This window comes from Dipodomys merriami, unplaced genomic scaffold, assembly GCF_024711535.1.
Source record: "Dipodomys merriami isolate MVZ:Mamm:240054 unplaced genomic scaffold, mDipMer1.0.p SCAF_365, whole genome shotgun sequence".
Classification (NCBI taxonomy): domain Eukaryota; kingdom Metazoa; phylum Chordata; class Mammalia; order Rodentia; family Heteromyidae; genus Dipodomys; species Dipodomys merriami.
Genome location: NW_027205215.1, coordinates 51486 through 76940, shown reverse-complemented (window position 1 = coordinate 76940; position 25455 = coordinate 51486). Strand labels below are relative to the sequence as shown.

The 25455-nt window shown below is 39.1% G+C and overlaps 1 protein-coding gene across 1 annotated transcript in view; it reads left to right on the top strand.

Moving 5' to 3' along the window:
• The window catches only part of LOC138804439 (zinc transporter 7), a 57414-nt gene extending 34554 nt beyond the window's left edge, over positions 1-22860 (top strand). Inside the window, exons 9-11 of the mRNA XM_069988689.1 lie at positions 4979-5069; positions 8020-8169; positions 16954-22860. Of these exons, the coding sequence (XP_069844790.1) occupies positions 4979-5069; positions 8020-8169; positions 16954-17001 (289 nt within the window). The 3' untranslated portion in view covers positions 17002-22860. The remainder of the gene's footprint in view (positions 1-4978; positions 5070-8019; positions 8170-16953) is intronic.
• The last annotated feature ends 2595 nt before the right edge of the window (positions 22861-25455 follow it).

Here is a 25455-nt window from a genome sequence, read left to right as displayed (position 1 = left end):
CTCAACTAATAAAAGCTGGGCATGGTGGCTCATCCTGTTATCACAACTATTCTGAAAGCAAAATATGTGGAGCATGGTCCAGACTGGCATCAGCATAAATTCAAGACCCTATTTGAAAAATATCAAAGAGTTGGAGGCATAGTTCAGGTGGTAGACCTTGAGTTCAATCCTCAAACTGCCAAAGTAAAAAAAGAAAAAGAAGAGGGGCTGGGAATGTGGCTTAGTGGTAGAGCGCTTACCTTGCATGCATGAGGCCCTGGGTTCGATTCCTCAGCACCACATAAGCAAAAAGAAAAGAGTCGGAAGTGGTGCTGTGGCTCAAGTGGTAGAGCGCTAGCCTTGAGCTGAATTGCTGAGGGACAGTGCCCAGGCCCAGAGTTCAAGCACCACGACTGGACCCAAAAAAATAAAATAAAAAAAAAAAAGAAGAAGAAATCTTTATAATATGCAGGAGCACTTAATACATAAGCCAGTTCACAAGTTGAATCAATAGTTGTGTTTTGGATGTTTGGTCTCAAATTTTAGATTTTTAAAAAAAAAATTTGGTGCCACTACTGGGGTTTGAACTCAGGTCCACTTGTCCTTGCTTAGTTTTTTGCTCAAGACTGGTGCCATACCATTTGAGCTACACCTCCACTTCTGGCCTTCTGCTGGTTTATTGGAGATTAGAATTTCAGAGACTTTCTCAGGCTGATACCAAACCTGAATCCTCAGATCTCAGCCTCCTGAATAAGGATTACTAGCATGAGCTACAGACATCTGGCTCTAAACAATAATTTAAGTGGAAAGTTTTTGTTGAAGTTATGATTGTTGACATTATTCTAATTGTCCTTCTAAAGTTTTTGTAATGTATACTTGTCTTTTTTATTTGCCTTGTTTATGATTGCTGTTAGAGAATTTTATTTTTTGTTGAAATATGGTGAGCATCTTAAAGCTACTTCTGAAGCAAAAGATTTAAATTTGTTTTCATTTGCAAAGTTAGTGACAATAAAGACTAAATAATTGTTGCTTATTTAATATATAATTTAAGCTTTTAGATTAGTTAGCTCTATTAGCAGATGATTATAAATTGGCTTTACATTCAGCTCTTGAAGAATAAAATTATTACCTTGTGTGACTGGTAACCTCAGACCTAATGACTCATCCCTTTTCATATATAGTAGGAAAATAGTGCTTCATTGTGAGAGTTAGAATTGAGTTAGTCAACCAAAAGCGAACCTCTAATTGTTGCCAAATGCTTACTTTCTGGGTTTGGATGTGGCTCTCAGTCTTTGCTCAGTCAGGAATTTGCTAAGCTTGTCTTTTTCTGCATATCCTTTCATTATGGCTAGATAGATCCATGCCGAAATCTCTTCTATAATTTCCCATTACGATAGTTAATCAGAAAAATATGGACACAAGCTCCCAAGCTAGACACAATTTTGAAAGTCAAAAGCTTAAGTTTCTACCAGTGTCTTTTACCTTTTATGGTCTTTGAAATCACTGTGGAAACTGGTCTTAGCTCTGAAGATGTCATCATGGGATTGAGCAAACACCTTCTGCAGCTGTCAGACCTAGTGTGGCTCTTACAGCTGAAATTCTTACATTATTTTAAAATCGCTATTGGACAGTAGTGATGGGGAATGTCCATGTGCTATGGTGAAGTGCTTGCTGCTGTTGAACATGCTTTGTCTAATTTTTACCTAAGGAGGCAACAGTCTGAATTTTACAAAATAGCCAAATCAGTAATGAGTGGGAGCATCCCTGGGGTCCAACTGTACAGTCCCACATACTACTTTTTAGGATAATTGTCAACTGAACCCTGGCTAGGACTACTCAGGGCTAATCATGGTGTTTATGACTCAGGATGGCAGTAGCTATGTCCAGTTGTTGCCATACAACTCTAAAGTAAGTCCTATGCTTAGTATTTTATAGGTGCTTAATAATTGTTGGTTGTATTGATTGCTGCAATGAAATTCAGTATTGGTTAGTGATGGAGTGAATTGGCTTGCCAAGTGTCTATTGTCTCATTTTGATGATCCTACTTTAGTATCTAAAGATGCTCCCTCCCTCCCTCCCTCCCTCCCTCCTCTCTCTCTCTCTCTCTCTCTCTCTCTCTCTCTCTCTCTCTCTCTTTCTCTCTCTCTCTCGCCCCCCCCTCTATATATATTCTCCCTAGTTTTCCTGTAGTTTGGCCACTTTTTCATATTGAATGAGAAATATTTAAATAGTGGAAATTGCCTGGATATATAATCTCTTCCTTTTATGGAAAAGAAAAATGCTGTTTTGGGAGGTGATGTGATTTCCTCAAAGCTATCAGTAAAGGATATTTACAGGCAGAATTAGAACTCAGATATCATGATTTTTATTTGTGTGTGATTTCCATCTCATATATCTAGCAATTATTAGCATTTTCTTTGGATAAAATTTGAAATCATCAGAATACCTAAATTTAGGAGGCACATGATTAGGAAAAATTACTTTTCTTAATCTCAAATGGAAAGTTATTTTGGGCCTCATAAGAAGTATAGTAAGGAACCAAAGGGAAATATGAAATTTTTTGATAGTTAATTAGAGATAAGAGTCTTACAGAATTTTCCTGCCCAGTCTGGCTTTGAAGTGTGTTCCTCAGTTCTCAGCTTCCTGAGTAGCTAGGATTACAGGTGTGAGCCACCAGCTCCTGGCTTATATGTGTGTGCATTTTGCCCAGAAATCTTTACCTGTCTAATAATATCACAGAACATAGAAACAGGTACTCCTGTTCAGTTTAAATGGGTAAATAACAAGTCCTTACTGTCAGAATTTGTAACTCCAACCTCTGTCTGCTTTCTACCTATTTTTCCTTTAACTTTCTCCATCCTGGCTTTGACTCATCTGGAAAAACTCTTTCATTATGGCATTTGTTTCTGCTAGAAGTCCTTTCCTGTTTCTCCAGATGTATTTGCTTGTTATGCCTTTTCTCTAACTGCTAAAAATCCTATGTGTTCTAAAAGGTTTATTATTGACCCTGGGCCGTGAGTGTACTTTTAAAAAATTAACTATCTGTGATTCAGTCAGCTATAAATTCTGTTCTGTATACATTTATGTACCAAACACTGCCTGAGATCCTGGGGACACTTAACACACAGCTCACCCCTTAAAGTAGTTTTCACTGTGGAGTGAGAAGGGAACTACCTCGTGATTCCTGTGCAGTGTAATATTTTCATAGACAATATTGCTTCTCTGTTGTTATTTTGAGACAGGATCTTGCTATGTAGCCCAGGCTGATCACAAGCTCTTGTTCACCCTGCCTCAGCCTCCCTATTTTGAATAGATTATTCTGTACTTCTATAAAGAATTTTGCCTTCATTATCAATGGATATGTAACAAATTACACAAAAACCTATACTTAAATATGAGAACAGATTCCTAGTTTCTTTTCTTTGACCTGAAGTATCTGATATCTGTGTATCTTTTATTCATTCACCAACAATTACCATGGGTCTACTGAGTGACCAGTATTTTACTAGGGTACTGGGAATATGATATTGGGAAGTACAAACATCATTTCTGTTCCTTTTGGTAATTACTACTTTATCTTTTTCTTCGCACCTGTCAGAAATACCACTAGTTCTTTTTTTGGGGGGGGGGGTCTGGTCGTGGGGCCTGAACTCTGGGCTGGGCGCTGTCCCTCAGCTCTTCAGCTCAAGGCTAGCACTACCATTTGAGCCACAACACCACTTCCGGATTTTTTTCTTTTTTGCTTATGTGATGCTGAGGAATCGAACTCAGGGCTTCAGGCATGCAAGGCAAGCGCTCTACCACTGAGCCACCTTCCCAGCCCCACCACTAATTCTTAAGGCACAGTTTGACTTACAGTCTTGTATAAGATAGATATTCCACAGCTGTTATCAAGCGAATTGTACTTTGGGCAATTTGAGATTCCGTAGGGTTCAAAAGTAGTGTACTAGCTTAAGCTACTAAGGGGCCTGAAGGTACTTCTGCCTTCAACTCAGTCTGGAGCTTTTGCTACCACTGTAACTCATTGCAGTCACTGGGGATCTTTGTCAGTGCATAGATGCCTAGGCCTTCCTTCAAAGATTCTGATTCAGTTTGTCAGAGTACAAAGCAAACAAGACTGCTGGGTGAATCTGATACTTAGCTATATTAGAAAGATATTGCATTAGAGACAAGTCACCATTATACTGTTGGATTTTGTACATTTAATCACCCATACAACCTAAAGCAGCAGGCTTGAAGACCAATTACATTAACACCGTTTTTAGGGTCCTCTTTTTAGAAATGCTGAGCTTATTACATCTGTAGATAGAGCCAAAATTCCTATTTGTTTGTGTGTTGGGCTTGAGCTTGGGCTTGAACTCAGGGTCTGGGCATTGTCCCTGAGTTTTTGTGCTCAAGGCTGGTACTCCACTACTTGAGCCACAGCTCTACTTACAGCTTTTTGATGGTTAATTGAAGAGTCTTATAGTCTTTCTTACCTGTGCTGGCTTTGAACTATGATCCTCAGATCTCTTGAATAGCTAGGACTAAGGTGCGAGCTATTCATATCCAGTTCCTGTATACTTTAAGTAATAAACTATGAATGCTAACCAACCACAGATGAGAAATATTCAACAAGTTGACTGATATATGAATTTTATTTTTTTCTTTACAAAATGATTAGGGTAATTTGCATGTACATACTTGATTAATATGAAGGACCAATGGGCTCAAGTAGGATGTCCTTGCCTTAGAAGGTTGAACTCATGCTGTGTTTAGACTTAAATGATTCATTATTCTATTTATAAGTTTGGTCTTTTGTACATTGATCTATTTTCTCTTGTTTTTATTTTAGTTGGTAACTTATAGTCACATTGAAAAATCTAGACCATTGACTGGTGGTTCTTTGTATTAGTCTGATAAATACTGCTTTGTTTTACTGTAAGAAAGAACACTCTTACTGTTTTGCCAAATGAGATTGTCAGAATGTGGCCTTGATCATTTGTTGTCTTTTCCTTAGTGTTATTCCTCTTTTAAGAGAATCTGTTGGAATATTAATGCAAAGAACTCCTCCCCTGTTGGAAAATTCTCTGCCTCAGTGCTATCAGAGGGTAAGTTTCATAGCTTCTAAACCGTGGGTTTTATGTTGTTTTCAGCTTTTATAAATATTGGTCACATACATGTATAATTTAGTCTTTCTTCCAAGATTAAATGCTGACCACGAATGCCATTTATATAAACCATAATAAAAATCAATGGAAAATACTGAGTTTGACTAATGAAAATGTAGTAAAATGTTTCCTCATCTAGAAATTAAGCAGTTCTTTTAAAATAGAGAATATGGACAGCAGAAGAAATAATTATTTACTCATCATAATTGGTTTTAGTTCTCACTGTGTACCAGATAGTCTTCATGCTGAGGAAATAATGCTAAGCAAGACAGATGCCAGCTCTGTTCTCGTGAGCTCACAGTCTAATGGGGAATACACTAAATGAGTTGATAGATAAAATATCACTCATAATAGTTGCAAAAGAAAGCAAGCAAGGCAGTGGGATAGGCATGGATGGCTACTGTGGACTTGGTGAACAAGTCGTATTCAAGAAACTGAAATGAGAAGGAGCCAGCCATGGACGGACCCTGAAGAAGAATGTTCCAGAAAGAAAACCACTAACCTGGAAGGGCTATGGCTGGAGCTAAGTTAGTGTGTTTGAAGGAAGGAAAGAGGACCACGGTGGCTGAGGCATGATGCAGAAAGGGAGGAGTGGCTTGAAGGGTTAGAGAGGGGCAGCAGTGCCCCCTATGTGTTCTGTGGAGGCCTTGGACACTAAGGCTTAGACTCAGCTCTAGTTTGATGAGAAGCATCAGGAGCGTTTGGGTAGGCGGAGTGTCATGGATCTGTGTCTATAAGATGATTTTTTCTCTATGTATTGAACTAATTACAGGCAGCAGAGAAAACCAGTCAGGAAACCATTGTCATCTTAAGTGAGGAAAACAAAACGGTGGTTGAGACTGTAGGGGTGGCAGTGAAGATGGAGATGGACATTCAGGCTGTTCTCTGGGTAGTGGATTCCTAGTGGGAGAAAGGTGTTGCCTCACAGCTTGGTGAGCACTAATGCTACTTGTTGAGGTTGAGGCTAGGTTGGTGCTTGCTTGGAGGGGGATGGACAGTCCCCCATCAAGAGTTGTAGTTGGGATATTTTATAGTGAACTGCCTGCTCTTCCAGGGAAATGGCAATGGAATTGAAAATCTGGGATTTGGGGGACAGATTAGGACTAGCAAACCGAGTCGTCAGTATATGGATAACATGCAAAGAATTGCTGAGACTACTCTAGGAGATAATGTAGTTCTGTAACTGTGGCCCCTTGGTGCATCACCTTTATGATAACAATAAAAAATTTAAACAGATTTTTTTTTTTGTTAGTTCTGGAGTTTGAACTCAGAGCCCCACACTTTCTAGGCTTTCTCATGGCTGGTATGATACCACTTGAGCTCTGACAGCTTGCTTAGTTATCGTTAATGGAGGCCAACGCATAAGTTCATAGTCTAGATATTGGTGTCATTTCACAAGAAGAAGTATTTACTTGTTTTTAAAATAGAATATTTCAGATAATCATCATCCCATAGAACTTTTCCCAGTAATGGAAATATTCTATGTCCACACTGTTCTGTGTCTGCACTGTCCAGTATGGAATCGATGCCACGTGTGATTGGTATAACTGCCTTTCTTAAATTAATTAATGCATGTCTAGTGGCTATGTATTGGAGAGCAGAGTTCTAGATCATGATAATAGTGGTGCTGGGGGTGAGGGAGTAAGTGGCGGAACTGATCAAGCTGCAGGACATTGATAAAGGAGTGGAGCTCCTGACAGTGCAAGGACATACCCATACTTCCTGGAAGGTTCCGTTACAAATAGAAGCAGACAGTGGAAAGAGGAAAGCAGACAGTGACAAAAGATTTTGTGTGTGGCTTCTATTTTTTCTTTATTGAAAAAGCAGTGATATCATTCAGGAAGATTACAATGCTACAGGAAAATGAAGAAACTATCAGAAAATCTTTTTAAGATCTTTTGTTAACATTGAAGGCAAGACCAGTGACTGGGATTGTGGAAGAGAGAAGGACACGGAGACCACTTTTTGAGGAATTATTCATTAGTGTGTCTGCTAACATAACTGAAAGAAAGAACCTTGGTATAACACCTGCCTAGTAAGTGTGAAGCCCTGGGTTCAAATCCCAGTACTGCCAAAACATGCAAAGAAGCAGCAAGAACAGCCGGGCGCCGGTGGCTCACGCCTGTAATCCTAGCTACTCAGGAGGTTGAGATCTGAGGATCGAGGTTCAAAGCCAGCCTGGGCAGGAGAGACCGTGAGACTCCTATCTCCAATAAACCACCAGAAAACTGGAAGTGGCGCTATAGCTCAAGTGGTAGAGCGCTCTCTTTGAGCTGAAGAGCTGAGGGACAGTGCCCAGGCCCAGAGTTCAAGCCCCACGACTGACAAAAAAAAAAAACAAATTATTATGGGTGCCTGCCTAGCAAACCTGAAGTTTTTAAGTTCTAACTCTCCAAAAATGAATAAGAAGAAAATAATGTTCTTTATTGTTATTTGTCAGTGCGAACATCTTTTGTTGTTGTTATTGTTTTTGGTACTGAGAGTTGAACTCTGGGCTTCACTCTTGCAGAAGGCTCTCTACCACTTGAGCCACACTACCACCTGTTTTTGGTTTAGTTACTTTTCAGATAAGGTGTTGAGATTTCGGCCAGGCAAAAGCTGGACTGTTGTCCTCCAGTGTACATCTCCCACATATCTAGGGCGACAGGGTGGCACTAACTATGCTCAGTTTATTTTCTGAGGTGAGGTCTTGGTAATTTTTTGCCTTGAGCTGGCCTTGACACAAATCCTCTCAATCTCTGCCTCCTAAGTAGCTTGACACTGGTGTGAGTCACTGCACTTTTTTTCCTTTCAACTACAAGATAAGAGTCTGTGTTTACTGATGCATTGCATGATAATTTAAGGGGGGGAACACTTGGTTTTGATGTTAATGTCTGCCCTTGAATTTCAGGTGCAGCAGTTACAAGGAGTTTACAGTTTACAAGAGCAACACTTCTGGACTTTATGTTCTGATGTCTATGTTGGGACCTTGAAGTTACTCGTAGCACCTGATGCTGATGCCAGGTGGATTTTAAGCCAAACACATAATATTTTCACTCAGGTATGACTTTTTGTTACCACCCATTTTTCAGGGTCTTAAAGTTTATTGTATCTATCAGTTATTTAAGGTATTCACTATTTATAAGCTACAACTTGATGACTTCCAAGTGAAAGTGGATTCTCCTACTGTGTAGTAGAATCTTACCCCTTGTAAGACATGTCAGATGCTGTTTCAGGCCAAGAATTCTATCATGGTATGGGAATAAACATAATACTGGGTGACATTAGCTAAAAGCCAATCTGTAATCTCTTTTTCTTAACAGACACCATACATAACTATAACTATATATGTTCTGTGTGTTTTAATAGCTTAATTATAATAGGCTATTGAGTTTTCCTCAATGCAGGTTGAGTATTTCTTTTCCAAAATGCTTAACATTAGAAATGTTTCAGATTTGTTTTCCTGATTTGGGAACATTTTTATAGACCTTAACCAGGTGAGTATCCCTAATCTGAAAATCTGAAAATGCATCAAAATGGGTGTCAGTTGACTCCCTTGTGAACTTGGATTGTGTAGTAGTTCACATAGGCAGGTAGGTGTTGGATTCAGCATAATAATGGTGTTGTCCTTAGAGAACTATGTGCTAAGGGTATCCTAGTAGTGTCAGAATGCCTAATCTTTGAACATTTCAGGAAAAATAAAAGTATTGATCAATAAGGATGTAGAGAGATAAACCAAATGTGGCAGAATGAAACTGGAGAGGGTATTTATTGTATTATTCTTTTGCTTTAATATTTTTTAATAAAATGGGGAATTTTTAATAAAAAATGTGGCTTCCCGTTGCTAACAGGACAAAGCACTAACTTCCTGTCATAGTTCAGGTAACTTTCTAAGTCTCCCTCCTACTTTCCATTGCCAGGCGTTTCCTCCTCCAGACCCACTAGACTGTTGGCTTGTCTGTGAGGACAGAACCCTATTCTATTTTAACCTTTAAGATCCCTGGGCAGAATTATGTCATCCTATGACATAGGCATCACATCACACATAATTGCTTTTTTCTCTTTTTTCCCTCTCTTTCCTACCTATCTTACATCTTCCGTTCTCCTTCTTTGTCATTCCTGGTGTTCTGGGCAGTAGAACAAGATACACAGTTCAGCTAGATTCAGGACATTAGCATAAATTAAACAGTCTATTCTGTAATGAGGAGATGTGTGGGGAGGTCCCTTTGGGAATGAATTAATGACATAATCATGTGTAATTAGGACTTACTCTAATCCATTCTTCCATGTAGTCAGGATTTACGCTAGTATACAATACGCTAGAACATCCGTTTATTCTGGAGCTTTAATAACTAGATCTTTTTTTGTAACAGACACTGTGTGTAAGTGTGCATTATTGTGACTTTCATAATGAAGCATGCAAGTCCTTCACGGGAGTTCCTGTGCATACTTCCTCCATGTTTAAGGAGCAGGAGGAGGAGGCGAACCATGGCCCCTCAAGCTTCTCTCCTTCCCCTGACCTTTCTCCGCCATCCTTCTGGAGGAACTGCCCCTGCCCACCTCTGAGACACACTGGCCCTCCGAAGGCCTGGGCACTGAGGCAGTTTTCTCTCTGAAAAGAAATGACGTTTCTAGGTTGAGAAGTGTGCCAGCCTGCTGTCTAGGCTTAGGATCACTGAAGTTGAATGAAGTAGGCAGAGGGAGGTTCAGAAATCTTGGCTTTCAAAAAGGCTGAACTTGAAAGTTTATTCAGCTGCCGCTTTGGTTTTGGAAACTGCATTTGGGCTTGGGATAAGTTCAACTTTCTTATCAGCCAAGGTCATGACAGCTTCCTTTTCTTCTCGGCAGACACCAGGGACTCCTCTTTGAAGCTTGCGATGTATATAGTTCAATGCATTTTTTCCTGCCAGGGTGGAGGGAGTGAGGGATCACCCCACTAATGATTTTCATTTATACATTTAATGGTTAATAATTCTAAAGTTCTTTTATGGTTACTTTTGTAGGGTGTGTATATATGTGCATGTGTGCATGTGTGCATGCATGTGCACGTACGTGCTGATCCTGGGGCTTAAACTCAGGGCCAGGGTGCTGTCCCTGATCTTTTGTGCTAGTTCTTTACCACTTGAGCTATAGCTCCACTTCTGGTTTTTGGTTTTTTTTGTTTTTGTTGTTTATTTATTTATTTTTTTGTAGTTAATTGAAAATAAGGGTCTCTTGGAGTTTACTATCTGGGCTGCCTTTGAACTTTGATCCTCAGATCTTAGCCTCCTATGTAGCTTGGATTATAGGTGTGAGCCAACAACACCTGGCTTACTTTTGTAGTTCTTACATAAGCAAAATTCAAAACCTTTAAATTTGTCTTCCTTCTCTGTTTATACTCTAGCAATGCATGTCTTTAGAAAATGAATATATGTCAGGATTTGAATAACATTTTCATTTCATACATTTAAAAATCTTTTAAATGATACTTTATTTTTATTACAGCTCAGTCATAAATTTTACCTATCAAAAATGAACTCAATTTGGTCCTTTCTTTCTTTTCGTATTGGGAATTGAGCCTAGAGACTGGCATGTACTACATGCATGCTCGACCTTTTGTGCCATGTTCCCACATTTGTATTTTGGTTTGAGATTTCACTGATTTTGCCTAGACTTGAACTCTTTATGTTCATGCCTTAGCTTTAGAAGTAGCTGGAATTACAGGCATAAGCCTCCATGTTCAATATAGATATCTTTCTTATATCTGGTCTTAAATCAGAATTTAATAGTTGTAGGCTAAAAAAATTCTCATTAAAACTTCCATGAGAATAACTTTAAACTGAAAAGACTGAGAATTATAACGTTATTTTGCTTATAAATAAACTATAGCCTTGTCACTACTTTAGAACTAATATTAAGCTATTATCCTTTGAAATCTCATTTATCAGAGTTACTAGTTAATCTTTAACAGCTAAAGAAATAGGCTTGCTGTATTTGAATACAGAATAATACTGTAAATTGCTGGAAGTCACTTCAGAATCACACTCTGACATTACTAGTTAAATAATAATCCATAGAAAAAGTCTTCTTTTTATCCATTTGCACTATTTTCTGTTAACAAGAGGTTTTTACTTGGGATTTGATGAAATGAAAAGTTTAGATTTTATGGAAAGGGAAAAGGAAGTAAGATACTGTATTATAAAGCAATTAAACATTTCATATTTTAAATTGACAGGTATCACCTAATTTTTAAACCCCAGACTTCCTGATTATACTATAATCTTACATTTTTAATGCACTTTTATTTTGTTAGAAATACTGCTGAAGCAAAAGCTATCTAGGCATTCACATGCAGGGAGAACAAAAGAAGATACTTAGAGGAGGAACACAAAAGCACAATGCCTATGTGCCTCTAATCATATAAAAATAACTCCAGGAAATGGGGGGAAAATGGAACACTAGATTATGTTTGAGGTACTCTATCCTCTTCATTTCTCCTCCAAACTGCCATTCCTATTGCGTATTTTATTTTTCTCCCACAGGGAACCACCTTAGTCCCTTCTAGCTCTTCTGCCATGTCTATTGTGTCTATTAACTCATAAGCTTCAGCTTTGTGTGCTGTTTTCTGACTTCAAAAAAGAAGTTAACACTGATAGCCAGGAAGGAACGCAAAATCCTCCTCCCAAACCCAAATGGGAGTTCCCTGGGTTTCAGACTCTCTACCCTCCGCAGTCTCCTATGGCCACAATTCCTTCCTGCCTCTGACCAGTAACCTCATCCAGCCTTGCTTTCCCAGCATGAAGTACCAGAGGGGAGCCAAAGGGCTCTGCCCCTATGTAGGTAGATTGCTATGTTTCCACCTTTTCCAGCTTTTCCTTTTTTTTTTAATATTTTGATTGGAATGATGATGTACAGAGGTTACATATTATAGGTTACAGTTACATATCACATATGTCAGGTAATGAGTTCATTTTTTTTTGAATAGTGTCATCTCTTCCCTCGTTTTCTCCCAGTTTTTTCCATCTTGATCCCCTACTCCCACAAGTTGTATAGTTCATTTTCAATATAGTGTCTAGTGAGTCTCATTGCTGAATTTCTTCACCCTTTGTCCCACTATTTCTGTGTTCCTCCTAACCCTCCACAAAACACATTAACTTACATACAAGAAAAAAAGAAGAGAAAACAAAAACAGCAACAAAAGGAGAAAAACAGGAAAAAGAAACCACAAAAAGCAAAATAAAAAACAAACCTCATTTCCATTTGATCAACATCATTTTATATGGTCATATGCACATAACTATTGAGCCTTTGTGATCCTCTCCTAAAAATATCCTCCTTTGGTCTCATTGTGAATGTTTGGAGACCTGTTTACTTTATCCTATCCAAGTGTACCTTTTTCTGTCTTTTATTATCCATGTGTTTACTTGTAGATTTATAGGTACTTACCACAAATGAGGGAAACCATGCAAACTTTCTTTGGATCTGACTTCTCTTAATATAATTTTTTCTTTAGTCTTTCCATTTCCTTACAAATGGGGCAATGTCATTCTTTCTGATGGAAGTATAGAATTCCATTGTGTATATATATACATTTTCTTGATCCATTTGTCCACTGAAGGGCAGCTGGGTTGATTTCATATGTTGGCTATGGTAAACAATGCTGTAATGAGCATGTTTGTGCTGGTGACTTTAGTGTGGCCTTATTTGTGGTCAGTTGGGTCAATGCCCAAGAGTAGAATTACTGGGTCATAGGGACAGGACACTCTTGTTTAGTCTTTTGAGGAACCTCCGTACTGCTTTCCAGGGTTGAATAAGATCTTTACTAGCTATGCATCAGACAAAGATTTCATATCTAAAATAAAGTTAGAGTTCAAAAAATTAACTGCCTCCCCCCAAAAAAAACAAATCCTCAACCAACCAACCCTATTAATAAATGGGCTAAAAACTTGAAGAGAAACCTCTCAGAAGAGGAAGTAAGAACGGCCAATAGGCACATGAAGAGATGTTCAACTTCTCTGGCCATGAAAGAAATGCAAATCAAAACAACATTGAGATTCCACCTCACCCCAGTTAGAATGGGTGTAAACCAACAGATGCTGGCAGGGATGTGCCCAAAAGGGAACTCTTCTACACTGTTGGTGGGAATGTAAACTTGTTCAACCACTCTGGAAAACAGTTTTTCCTTACTGTGTCTTTAAGACATAGTAATTTTTCTTGCCTTCTTTGCAAACTTTAGCTATTTTCCTTATCTTTCTTCACATGGATGTGAAATCTACCAGACCACTACCTGAAGGAGGTTGGGGTATTGATGTAAACAGCATATCCATAGGCAGGCCAGCATACCTGTAGGTTCATTGTTTTTAATTAATGCAGTTGGTTTACATGCATCGGTTGGTTAATAATAGTGGGGATAACAACAACAGTAAGATTAGCAACAGCATCAATACCTGGCTTTTACCAAGGGCCTGCCAGTTACAAACACTGAGATGGGTTTGGAACATCTTCATCTGTCCTCACAAGACAATGTACAGAAAAGGAAACCTAGACTCATACCATTGTTACTTCTACTTTTATTTTGTGCAGTGCTAGGGGTTGGACCCAAGGTGCATGCTAGGCAAGCATTCAGTCCTCAGTATACCTCCAACCCTTGATTTTTTTGAGAGAGGGTCTTGCTGTGTAGACCAAGTTGGTTTACATCCTCATATCTCTGCCTCTTCAGTGCTGAGATTATAGGACCACACCTAGGCCCACTATTATTCTTAAGAGTTAGTCTCATTCACCCACCATTTTAATGTTTCACATGATAGAGTAAGATGGTTTTTCAAGACTTGATCTTCAAGGGCTAGAAGTGACTATATTGGCAAAAACTAAAGTAGAAAGCTTTTATAGCTTTTGTCTGGTAAAGAATACAATTATTTTCTGTAGTCTATTCCTGTTTGTTTTTTCTAAGTTTTAAACTTCTTTTTTATTCTCCTTTCTGTAACAATGAGTATTTGTTGAGGATATTCTAAGCTTGTAGAACTAGGCTGACATTTATTTATTTATTTATTTATTTTTATTTTTTTGGGGGAGGGAGCCCGGTCGTGGGGCCTGAACGCTGTCCCTCAGCTCTTCAGCTCAAAGCTAGCACTCTACCACTTGAGCCACAGCACCACTTCTGGCTTTTTTCTTTTTGCTTATGTGGTGCTGAGGAATCGAACACAGGGCCTCAGGCATGCAAGGCAAGCGCTCTACCACTGAGCCACCTTCCCAGCCCCGACATTTCTGTTTTTATAAGCTTACAAGTGTTCAAAGTAACTACCCCTGCCCCCCCTTTTAAAAAATGGTTGAGTGCTGGAATATGCTGTCTTTGTTGTGTCGGTAAAGCACAGCAAACCTGGTTTGCATTCAGGGAATTGGTGGTATCCTCGGAAATTCTACCTGTCTCTCTACTTTGAAGGAAACTGAAAGAGGAAAATGAGTAGCTGGAGAATTTGAAGTTGCCCCCATTGGAACAAATGGATGAAGTAAAATTGTTTGTTTTCATTTTTGCTGTTAGACCGAGCTTTGGTAGAAAGCTGTAGCCCCTGGGGGCCTGATATCAGCTTGAGTGATTAACTCATGATTATGCAAAGATAATTTATCTAGCCTCTTTGTTTTCCTGCTTTCTTTTTTATTGCCTTGGGCAATTCATTTCTTATTACCAGCTTTACTGAGGTAAGGCTTGGAATAAGCAAACCCAGAGACAATGAGAGCAGCTCAGCTTATTTTTCCATTTTGCTTTCATTAACAATTTTAAAACAGAAAAGATAAGAACAGTTTATTTGCTTTATGATTATAAATACAGGAATTTTGCAAAGTAATTCCTAAGTGCAGTTATTTCTGGAGTCATCTAGATTGAGCAAATTAAATCATACAATTCAAATACTTTATGAAGCTTTTATACCACCAAAATGCCTTCTCTTCTCACATTCATAACAAGATCCTTACAACAGTGCTTGGTATGTATCAAACATTTATTAAATATTTGTCAAATATATATAGTAAATATATATATATATATATATATATAGTACATATATACAAATATTTGGTGTTCTCCAGGACAAATCATGTGGTTATTTATTACCTGGGTTTTCTTTTTTCTTTTGTACCAATTTTTTTTTGGGGGGGGCGGGGTCTGGTCGTGGGGCCTGAACTCTGGGCCTGGGCGCTGTCCCTCAGCTCTTCAGTTCAAGGCTAGCGCTCTGCCACTTGAGCCACAGCGCCACTTCCAGCTTTTTTCTTTTTGCTTATGTGGTGCTGAGGAATCAAACCCAGGGCCTCATGCATGCAAGGCAAGCACTCTACCACTGAACCACCTTCCCAGCCTCTATTGTACCAGTTTTGAGGCTTGAACTCAGGGCATTGTCTCTGAGCTTTTTTTACTCAAGGTTAGTGCTTTACCACTTGAGCCATGGCTTCACTTTGACTTTTTGGAAGTTAACTGAAGAGTCTCATAGACTTTCCTGCTTGGACTGGGTTGGAACCACGATCCTCAGATCTTAGCCTCCTAAATAGCTAGAATTATAGATGTGAGCCACTGGTGCCCAGCTCATCAGTTTTAAAATGAGAACAACTGGGATTTGCTTTTCATTTGTCGCTGTGGACTTTAGGCGTACTAAATTTACCCATTTTTCTACCATAAGTGTTAACTAAGAGAGAAAACTGATAATAACAATATGTGCTATAAGTTTGAGTCAAAGTTGTGACATACCTTAGGGAGAATTTTATTTTTTTTTAACTTCTGTGGCTGGCTGATAATGTTAGGTACGATTCGCCCCACTGTGCTCCTTAGAGCAGACCTGACTCCTGCGCTCACCCTTGGCACCTCCTACCTGAATGCCAAAGGAAGTAGTGGTGGTGATCCACTTTCTAGCCCTGCTTTGTACCTTTTCCTAGAAGGTGTGGATTAGAAAGAACTTATTTGTGACTTACATTTATTCATTTGAAGAAAGTAACTCATAGAATTTTAGTTCCTTCAATAAATGTTCATGGGTCATGTATTATGGGTCAGGTATCACATAAAGTTCTGGAAGTAGGGAATGCCCAAAAGAAAGCATCATTATTTCCCTGCAGAGAACCATGGTAACCAGTGAGTCCAGTGAGTAAGATGCGTAACCTATCATGATAAGTAATCTATCATGGGAAGAGTATGTTTGGGAGAATGGGGATGGAAAGACATTTCCCTCCTCTGCTCCAAGCAGTGCTTTTTCTCTGACACAACTGTCTCCTTGCTTATTTGCTCATCATCTGTCCTCCTTCACCAAGCTCCCAACAGAGCATAAACTAAGAGTCCAGGTTAGTGTTGATTTGCTTTGCCTACTTTGGTATTCCTACCTACGTGTAACTCCACTGCATGGAGTGCACAGTAACAGTGTTGGAGTAGGGAAGTGGTCCGGAGAGGTCTCACTGATGCCTCTGTGGGCATATGCTGAGAGAGAGGATGTCTTGTGGAACAGGAGGGAGTTCCAAGCAGAATGGCCGGTGTGGTGGAGGCAGAATGAGCCAGTGAGCGGGTAGTGGTGGATTCAACAATGAATTCAGACAGGAATGGACCAGCGTGTGCAGGCGTTGGAGGCCTTTAGAAGGGCAGGGTTAGCTGCAGAGTGAGCTGCTGGAGGGCTGGACTGACTGAGATGAAGGGGACCTTCAAGGGTCCAGTGCTGTGGTGGGAGGTAAAATTTGGTTGGAATGACTTTGAGAAAAAAGGAATTATAGACAGCAAATAGGAGTAACCTATTGAGGGGTTTTAATACCCAAGTTAGTGGAGATGGGGATGTATCCAGAAAGGATGTTTGTTACGGGCTGGTTTCCTAATTTTTCTTTCTTTCTTTCTAACCTGCAGGCTGGAGTGAGGCAGCTTTATGTACAGATTGACTTTGCGGCCATGTAGTAAATGAAGAGAAATTACTTTCTGGACCAAATTTTTCTGGTACTGTACAATCCAAAACATTGTACCCAGCTCTTTAAACTAGAGAAATCATCGCCACAACTCCCAGCTCCTGGCAGACCAGGTAGCCGGCCAGGTGGGCTCTGCAGGGAGACGGCAGAGGTCGCTGCTGAGACAGGGTCGCTGCATGGGTCTTGCCTTGTGCTCTCCCCACCAAGCCATTCTGATTGCTGAGGTTTCTGGTTTTGTTCTAGGGTGTTGGTTTGTCCTATATATACTTCTTTTCTTCTTTATTTGGCAATGGCGGTGGAGGTTCACATTAGATGCCTTCACTCTGTCCCCTCACCCCACCCAGCCAGTGAGAAATTCAGATTGTGAGCCTGCAGCCATCTGAACTATCTTCACAGAAGCTGCTGGAAGCCACTGCTTTTATCCTCTCAAAACCAGTGTTACTTTAAAAAAAAAAAAGAAAAGCTGTTTTATACATAATGTCACAGTTGTTGACGATCTTCAGTATAATCATATGTTTGTAAAACTGTTTGTACCTTGCAAACTTATGAACCAAACCATATTGGGTTTTCAAAGTGCCTTTGTATTAGCAAATGTATTTGCCAACATAGAAGTGTACCATCAAGTTCATGTGTATTCTGTAATCTGTATAAAATAAGACTCTTGCAAGTAAAGTATACAGATTGTTGTGTACTTCCAGCCTAAGATAGATATTGAAGTTTCTTTTTATTGTTTTATCTCATCAAAAAAGTGTTCGATTTTTAAAAAATCAATAATCATATTAAATTACTTTGTGAACTGGACTGTGTTTTCAGACCTTTACAGATGGCTCTATTACAGAGAAAATTGTTTTGACCTGCAACATCTACTCGATTCCAAATTTCTATAAAGGCTTGGTAATAACAACTTCCAACAGCTCTCCTTGCTATTTTTATGGACTATTAATGGCTGGGAAAGGCTGTGTGGACTGAAGCAGTGACGGAGGTGGCAGCCGTGTTTTGAGTTCCTGTTCTTTATTCAGATGCCAAGAGGCACAGGGTGCAAGCTGTCAGTGCCGCTGTTCTCCAGAGCCGACGGCAGCATCTGATTGCATTTGCACAGGTAGAGGTATGAAGCAAATGTGGTGATCTAACACAGGTATCTTAGGGGGAAAAAAAAATTAGTTGCTTTTCTAGGTTCTTCTCTGTTTGAAAAGTAAAACATCAATTTGAGATGACAAGTGTTTACACACTCAAATATTCTGTTTTATGAACCAATACTGGACATTCTCCTGTTATACTAAATTTTATCATAATATACATTCCCTTTAGCTAAAAATGTTGATATTGGTGAGGGTGATATTGCAGGGTGAAATGGAAAATGATTGCTCACTGCTAAGAATGTAGATCAATAATAAGCACTTTTTTTAGCATGGTGGTAGAAATTATTATTGAATTTCTTCTAGGTTTTAGAGCCTCTCTCTCGCTCTACTTGTAGCCTACTTTGTGGCTTGTTCTATATTTTGATAAATACTCCACTTTCTTCATGCTTTTCTAAACTGCAAATGGAGTGGGATTTCCTACCATGTTTGCTCCCTGCCAGGCAGTTCTAAAGCTAAGAATTCCTGTCATAGGTGGTTTAATTGAAACAACAGTTAAGGTTTTTAGGAGGGAAAGTATAAAGCAAATGCCCAGATACTAGTCTTTCTATTTTCATTACAAAGTAAGACCTTGGAGATCTTCTGTGGATTTTGGTATATTAGAGGAAATGACAGCTCTGGATGTAGGCAGCGACTTTGGATGTGTGCCTACACAAACTAATTATGTGAAACTGTTCTGACATTTCACATATGGAGATAGTTGCACTAGTTTACAGAATTTGCCCTTGGGTTTTGAAAATCCAAATGTGCTTTTCACTGACCCCCCTTCTTGTCCCATTTTATCTAACTGTAGCTGTAGAGCACAAATCCATGGATGACTTTTCCCTTTGGTAAGGCACAGAGTATGCAGAGCGAGCTTGGTGGTACACACAGGAGATTGCCAGCCAGAACACTGGGCAGGGTGGCATTAGCATTTGTGGTTTAATTAGATGTCTGTACACCCATGTACACACCAGGGGGAAAAAAAAACTAATGTGAACAGAACTGCTTTTTCAAAGGAAATGGCTTCCTTATCAGTGTTGTGGCACAGGTACTACTAAAGTAGGTAGTATGTTCATTGAGAAATACCACTTGATTATGGCTATAAAATAACTTTAGAATGCCCTTAAGATTGGGTTGACTTGTACAAAACCAAACCAAAAATTTGCCACCAATTTAAAGACCAAAGTTTTCTCCAGGGGAAAAAATTGTATTGCTCAGAAACACACCTATCCTAGTTGTATTTTTAAAATTCCTTTTTTTTTTTTTTTTTTTTGCTCAAGATGAAGAGTTTAGCATTGGCAGACCTGCTCATTTTGCTAGCAACTTCCCAGACCCATTGTGGAGAGCAGTAGCCCCTTCTTCTCTAGGTTATTCCCCCTGTAGTGTGGGCAGAAGGAGGTGATACCAGATGTCATCTGACAGCGTCTGGAATGTCTTGCCGTTCTTCAAAGCCTAAATATGCATACTGTAACCAAAATACTGTGACTTTTGTGCACTTCTGAAAAAGCAGCCCGAGTAGTGATCAGAATTCTGTGTTTGCACCTATGGAGGAAGCAGTTTTGACCAAGATTAACACTGATGTGTAAGTCTGGGCTTTAAGAATATCTATATTACATGAATGAAATTTGACATCTAAGCATGGACTGTGGCTTAGAAGCAAGTAGTCAAGCTCTACCTCTCATTTTACAAAAGATGAGAAAAATGAAGCCCAGAGAAGTTGTGCTGGACAGACAGTGGCAAAGCCAACACTAAAATTCAGATCTGACTCCAAGTGGAGAGTTGGTTAGACCCTACTGTGCTGTTTTTCCAGTGTAATATTTGCCTTTCTGTAAATGTGATTGACTATTGTTTGTTTGTAAATAAAGGTCATATGACCTCCATCTTTGGTACATTAAGGCACTTTATTAATGGAATTTTGTCTCATTTTTCATATCTAATTATGATTTTTTTTATTTCCACAGTGTCCTTTGTGGAAGATGTTACAATAAATATTTTTTTACTCATAGGAAACAAATTCCTGACTTGATGACACTAGTACAATGGCTACTTTTGTTGTTGTTTTAGCTGATGCTAGCTAGGATTTGAACTCAGGGCCTCCCATTTGCTTAACTAGTTCAACTGGTACTCTTCCACTTCAACCATGCTTCCAGCTCAACTTTTGGCTGGTCATTTTGGAGATAAGTCTCATAAACTCACCTGCATCTGTGGCCTTATCTTCCAGCTTTTAGCCTCCTGAATAGGGTTCCAGGTATGTGCCTGCTGGTGCTTGGGTTTACAATGGATCTTTTACTATTTCAAGCAGAACTTCAGCCCACTTCAAGGATTGCTTAGATTCTATAGTGTGACAAAATTAAGCTTTGTTCTTGTTGCTGCTACAAAATTTACCATTGTTGAAACAAATTACTTTCCAAGATGCAAAAAAAACCTTAGAAAATGGCAACTATTCTTTGAAGAACATTTATTAAAAGTCTTATTAGAGGAAGATTGTTTCAAGACGTCCCTCAGAAGCCCTAGGAAAGAACCATCAGAGAAGTACAGTTCTATTCAAAGGCCAGATGGCTGGAAGCCCTTTGGATGAGGTGAGCTTTGCCTTATGTTAAGCATTTCCTTGCTGAGGGCGTGGCTTCAGAGGTTGAAGGCTAACCTAAGCATTTCCTGACATTTTATACAAAAGGAACTTTGCATGATTTCATGATTTAAACTCATCTGACAACATTTCCAAATGTATTTTCGAGTTCTCATACACCTGAGCAAGGAATCCTTACCTCATTACATGAGACTCTACCGTCCTTTTCTTGGGGAGAGCCAGCAGTACAGTACCAAATCCAAACTCAGTACTTGGTTAATGATGATTCTGTTTTATGGATGCCATTCAATAATGTTTTCAAGGTCCAAGAAGTTGTAGCACAGCTAGACATTCCTAGAAAATCAGTACAGGGGCTGGGAAGGTGGCTCAGTGGTAGAGCGCTTGCCTTGCATGCCTGAGGCCCTGGGTTCGATTCCTCAGCACCACATAAGCAAAAAGAAAATCAGTACAGTAGGTAGATGTTGTTTCAAGTGGTCGAGTGCCAGTCTAGCAAGCTTGAGGCCCTGAGCCCAAACCTGTATACCACAGGAGGAGAAAAATGGTGAAAGTTAATGTCACTGACACATTTGTCTTGGAGGAGCAGTTTGTAAATTACTTTTAACAGATTTCTCCTTTCTACATACTTTACTTATGTGATCTAAAATTACAGGCTGAAAAGAACGAATAAGCACTTTTAAGACAATTTTAAAAAGCAGAACTACAGAGGAAGCCCTGTAAGTGCCCTCTGTAAACTCATCTACCAAGAAGTACTAGTTCTCTGTTGTAGGAGTAAGATAAGTATGACTTAATTTAGAACATTACATCCCATACATAACTTTTTGAAATGAAGAAATCGATTTCATGAATGTGTCAACACAGTTTTGAAAATCCAGTGTTGTTGTTTTTTTTTTAAATCATGATATTGGAAAACTTGTAGATAAGATTTCTTGCTTTGTCTTGTCCATCTTTTTATCTCAGTTTATCATGGATTTACACTTTTACAGTCTCTAAATGTTCAGTCAAATAGTAACTGTGATTGTTAGTGATAAGCAAGGATCAAGGAGAGGCTAAACCAGTAATTATTACAAAAATATCTTAGCCTTTCTTTGGCGTTTTACAGAATAAACTTTGTCCGTTTTCTTTAAAGTAGTCATGTGCGCTGCACATTCTTTTGAACATACAGTGGATGGATATGGATGCTTTCATTTGTATATTATTGAAAAATAATTTGGCAGAACTGAGACTACCATGTGGGTCACTTGAATTTTTAGAATTGTGTTGAGCTAAATCAGTAACTGCAGTCTCTTGATTTTAGAGGAAGTTGTCATATTTGTATTAAGAGCCAATGTTTGTCTTCATTTTATATCCAGATGTATCATCATCCAAAACTCTTTGCAGGGAGTATTCCTTACAGGTGCTTCTATGAAACCCAATGCCTTCACCAGTTTCAATTTTCCTGAAAAATTTTACCATTTTATTTTGTTCTCTTGTGAATTCCTGAATTTTAGTAGAACACTCCACGATTTCTTTACATTTTCCTTTGTGTTGTTGCTTCCACTTGGGATTGTTGCTTTGACTTCCAGTTAGGAAAAAAAAGCTGTAGTTTATATTTTGGCAATTTAGTTTTGTTTCGCATACTGTGCATTCCCCACAGTGAATATATTTTGAACTAAATGTCCAGTCTGTCAGGTAATTCCATTGCTTTCTCAAGAAGCTGACAGTGATACTTCTTCCACGTGATACTTTACCCTAACTTTTATCCGTTTAACAGATTGTTTGAAATTGGAAATACTGTGAATGGGAAATTGCCAAATCGCTTCCTAATATATTATAAAAACCCACTAACATTTCACCTCTCTGCTTTTTAAACATATGGCCAAGTCTGGGATTGGGTTTGATTCCTTTGGTGAAGATTATTGCATCAAAACAGTTGTACAGGCATTCAGGTAGAAGGCTAGGTGTCACATTTCAGGCTGTTACAGTATGGTGTGAAGATGCTCACTACCTCGAGCATTATGATTGGCCCAAGTGCAATACCATAGATTCGTAATGTGTATTTCTCTTTTCTACTTGCACATTTACATTTTGTTTACCCTCCAATGTATTTTAAAAGAATCATGAACAATTGTATCAAAATTCCTTTCAATAAAATTTGTTTAAACCTTTACCTCAATTGTATCAAAATTCCTTTCAAAAACTTTGTTTAAACCTTTACCTCAATTTTGTATTACAAGTTGGGTGAACTGGGAAAGAGCACTGTTGCACATCTCATTAGGAGAGAACAGATACTAAAAGGTTGGAAGTAGCTTCTGTTCATCCTGTCACCTCAAAAAAATCTGTGTATTCCAGCTATTTCCATTAAAGCTAGATTGTCCCCTTACCTCATTTTCTATGATCTCATATTAAACAAGAACATACCTGACATGAACCTTCATCTTCCTTCCAAGGTTTTCCTTCTAATCAGAAGTAGTATTTCTTTTTCTTTCTTTCTGTTCTTTCTTGTGTCACTCCTTGGGCTTGAACTCAGGGCCTCAGCACTGTCCCTCAGCTTGTTTTGCTCAAGGCTGGTGCTATAGCTCCACTTCCAGCTTTCAGATGGTTAATTGGAGACAAGAGGCTAATAGACTTTCCTGCTTAGTTTGGCTTCAAACAAACTTTGCCCCCCAGAACTCAGCCTTCTGAGTAGCTAGGATTTCAAATGTGAGCCACTTCTTCCACAAAATCCCAGGCCCTGCTCATCTACCTTTTCAAAACAATTCCTATCAAAATGACCTTTTTATCCTCAGTCTGAAACACTATGTTTGGGCCTTAACACCTGCTTATCTGCAGTGGGCTGGATTCTTCAGGGAGTACAAATGTTCCTTTGTTCCACATTTCCACAGCTCCTACCTCTCTGACTTCTGTCTTGTCAACATTGTTTCAAAATAATTGGTGGCTCCTTTGTCACATCCATGCAGAACTACCGACATCAAAAAGTCAAAATAAAGCCCAAAAAACAAACGCAAGTTCATCTTTCCCATTCCAGTCTCTTCTTACCCCCAATTCCAGTCAGAATTCTTAGAAATGTAAACACTGCCTTTTCCAACTCTGTTCCTGAGTCTTTCCCTTTCTTCTTTGAAATCTGTTAAATTTACCATTTCCCTTCTTCCTGCCCAGGCCTAGGGCTTGATTGATGGTTGCAAGCAGGATCACATTTGGGAATGGCCTGATTCTAATCTGGTCCAGGCCCAGCTTTCGGTCATACTCATTTCAACCACTCCCTTCCCTCTCCCCCATGCAAAAACAATTCTAGCCTTGACAAGGAGTACAGGAAATTTTGCTGACTGACTGCTCAGGCCTTTCGAAACCATTGCCTTCCTGATTACCTTTGCCAGTCCCAGCTGTGTCCTGCACTGACTTGCTGGGTATGGAGACCTGCCCGGGGCCTGGCTGACTTCTGTGTCCTCTGGAGTTAACCTCTGGCCTGAGCACAGTATAGAGTGACCCATGGACACCGTCCGAGCAGCCTTCTTCCATCTACATGGGTTTAGGCAGGAAGCTTCCTAGAATAATGCACCAGTATTTTAATCTTTCTTTAAAAGAAGCTTCCCTGTGTGGACTAAGGTAACGCTTTCAGTTTGCACTCAGTGTTCTAGCTCAGGACATTAAGCAGTTCCTTCATGATTTTTGTGTAGGTATGAGTGTTTTTGTGTACGTACTGGGACTTGAATTTAGGGCCTGGGCAATGTCCCTTTGATCCCTTTTCTCAAGGTGACAGGTCTACCACTTGAGCCACAGCTTCATTTCCAGTTTTGTGCTGGTTAACTGGAGGTAAGAGACTCATGGAGTTTCCTACCCAGGCTGTCAGGAAAAACCAAAGTCTATAAAAATCATCCAAAACTTACCCATAAAAAATATCCACTTTAAGAGGGCAAAGACATCGACAGATGCTTCATCAAATGGAATGTAACAATGCCAAATAGACACATGAAAAAAGGCTAAGCAACATTAGTCATAAGGGGAGCAAATTAAAGTCATGATGACAGATGGCTACACACCTTTGTAAATAGAAAAAAAAAGCAACTTCTCAATAGGAAGAACTGGCAAAAATTCAGAGCAATGGGAAGTCCTAGATAATAACAGGAATGAAAAATGGTACAACCACTGTGGAAATCATCTTGGCAGTTTCTTATGGAATTAAATTTAGACTTACTATGGTCCAGAAATTCTCCCATACTCTAGAGAAATAACTTACAAGCATGTATGTGAACATTTTAAGAACTCTATAATTGCTAATAGAAATAACCTAAATATTTCCCCAAAAGGAATAAAGTCTACCCATTTAAAATTATTTTCTACCCCTTTAAAATTATTTTTTTTACTAGTATAAGCTGTCCAAAGGAGTTCCATTTTGATATATCCATAAATGTATACAATGCACCTACATGACTCACCTCCTCCATTATTTTCCCTTGTCCCTCTTTGCTCTTCCCAAACCAATCTCAACAAGCTTGCTTAGCACACTTCTTAACAAGAAGAAGGAATACATGTTCCATACATGCAACAACTTGTATGAATCTCAAAAGCATGTATATAGAGGTCAGACTCATTGTGACATCCAACAAAATGAAAAACAATAAAGGACACATCAGAGGTCGCCAGGGATTATGGGTCGGAAGAAACAAATAGAAAGGGACCATGGAATGGAGTTATTTGGGGTCATGCAATTGATATGTATGTAGATAACGGAGAGGTTTCACTGTAGAATAATGTAACATTTAAA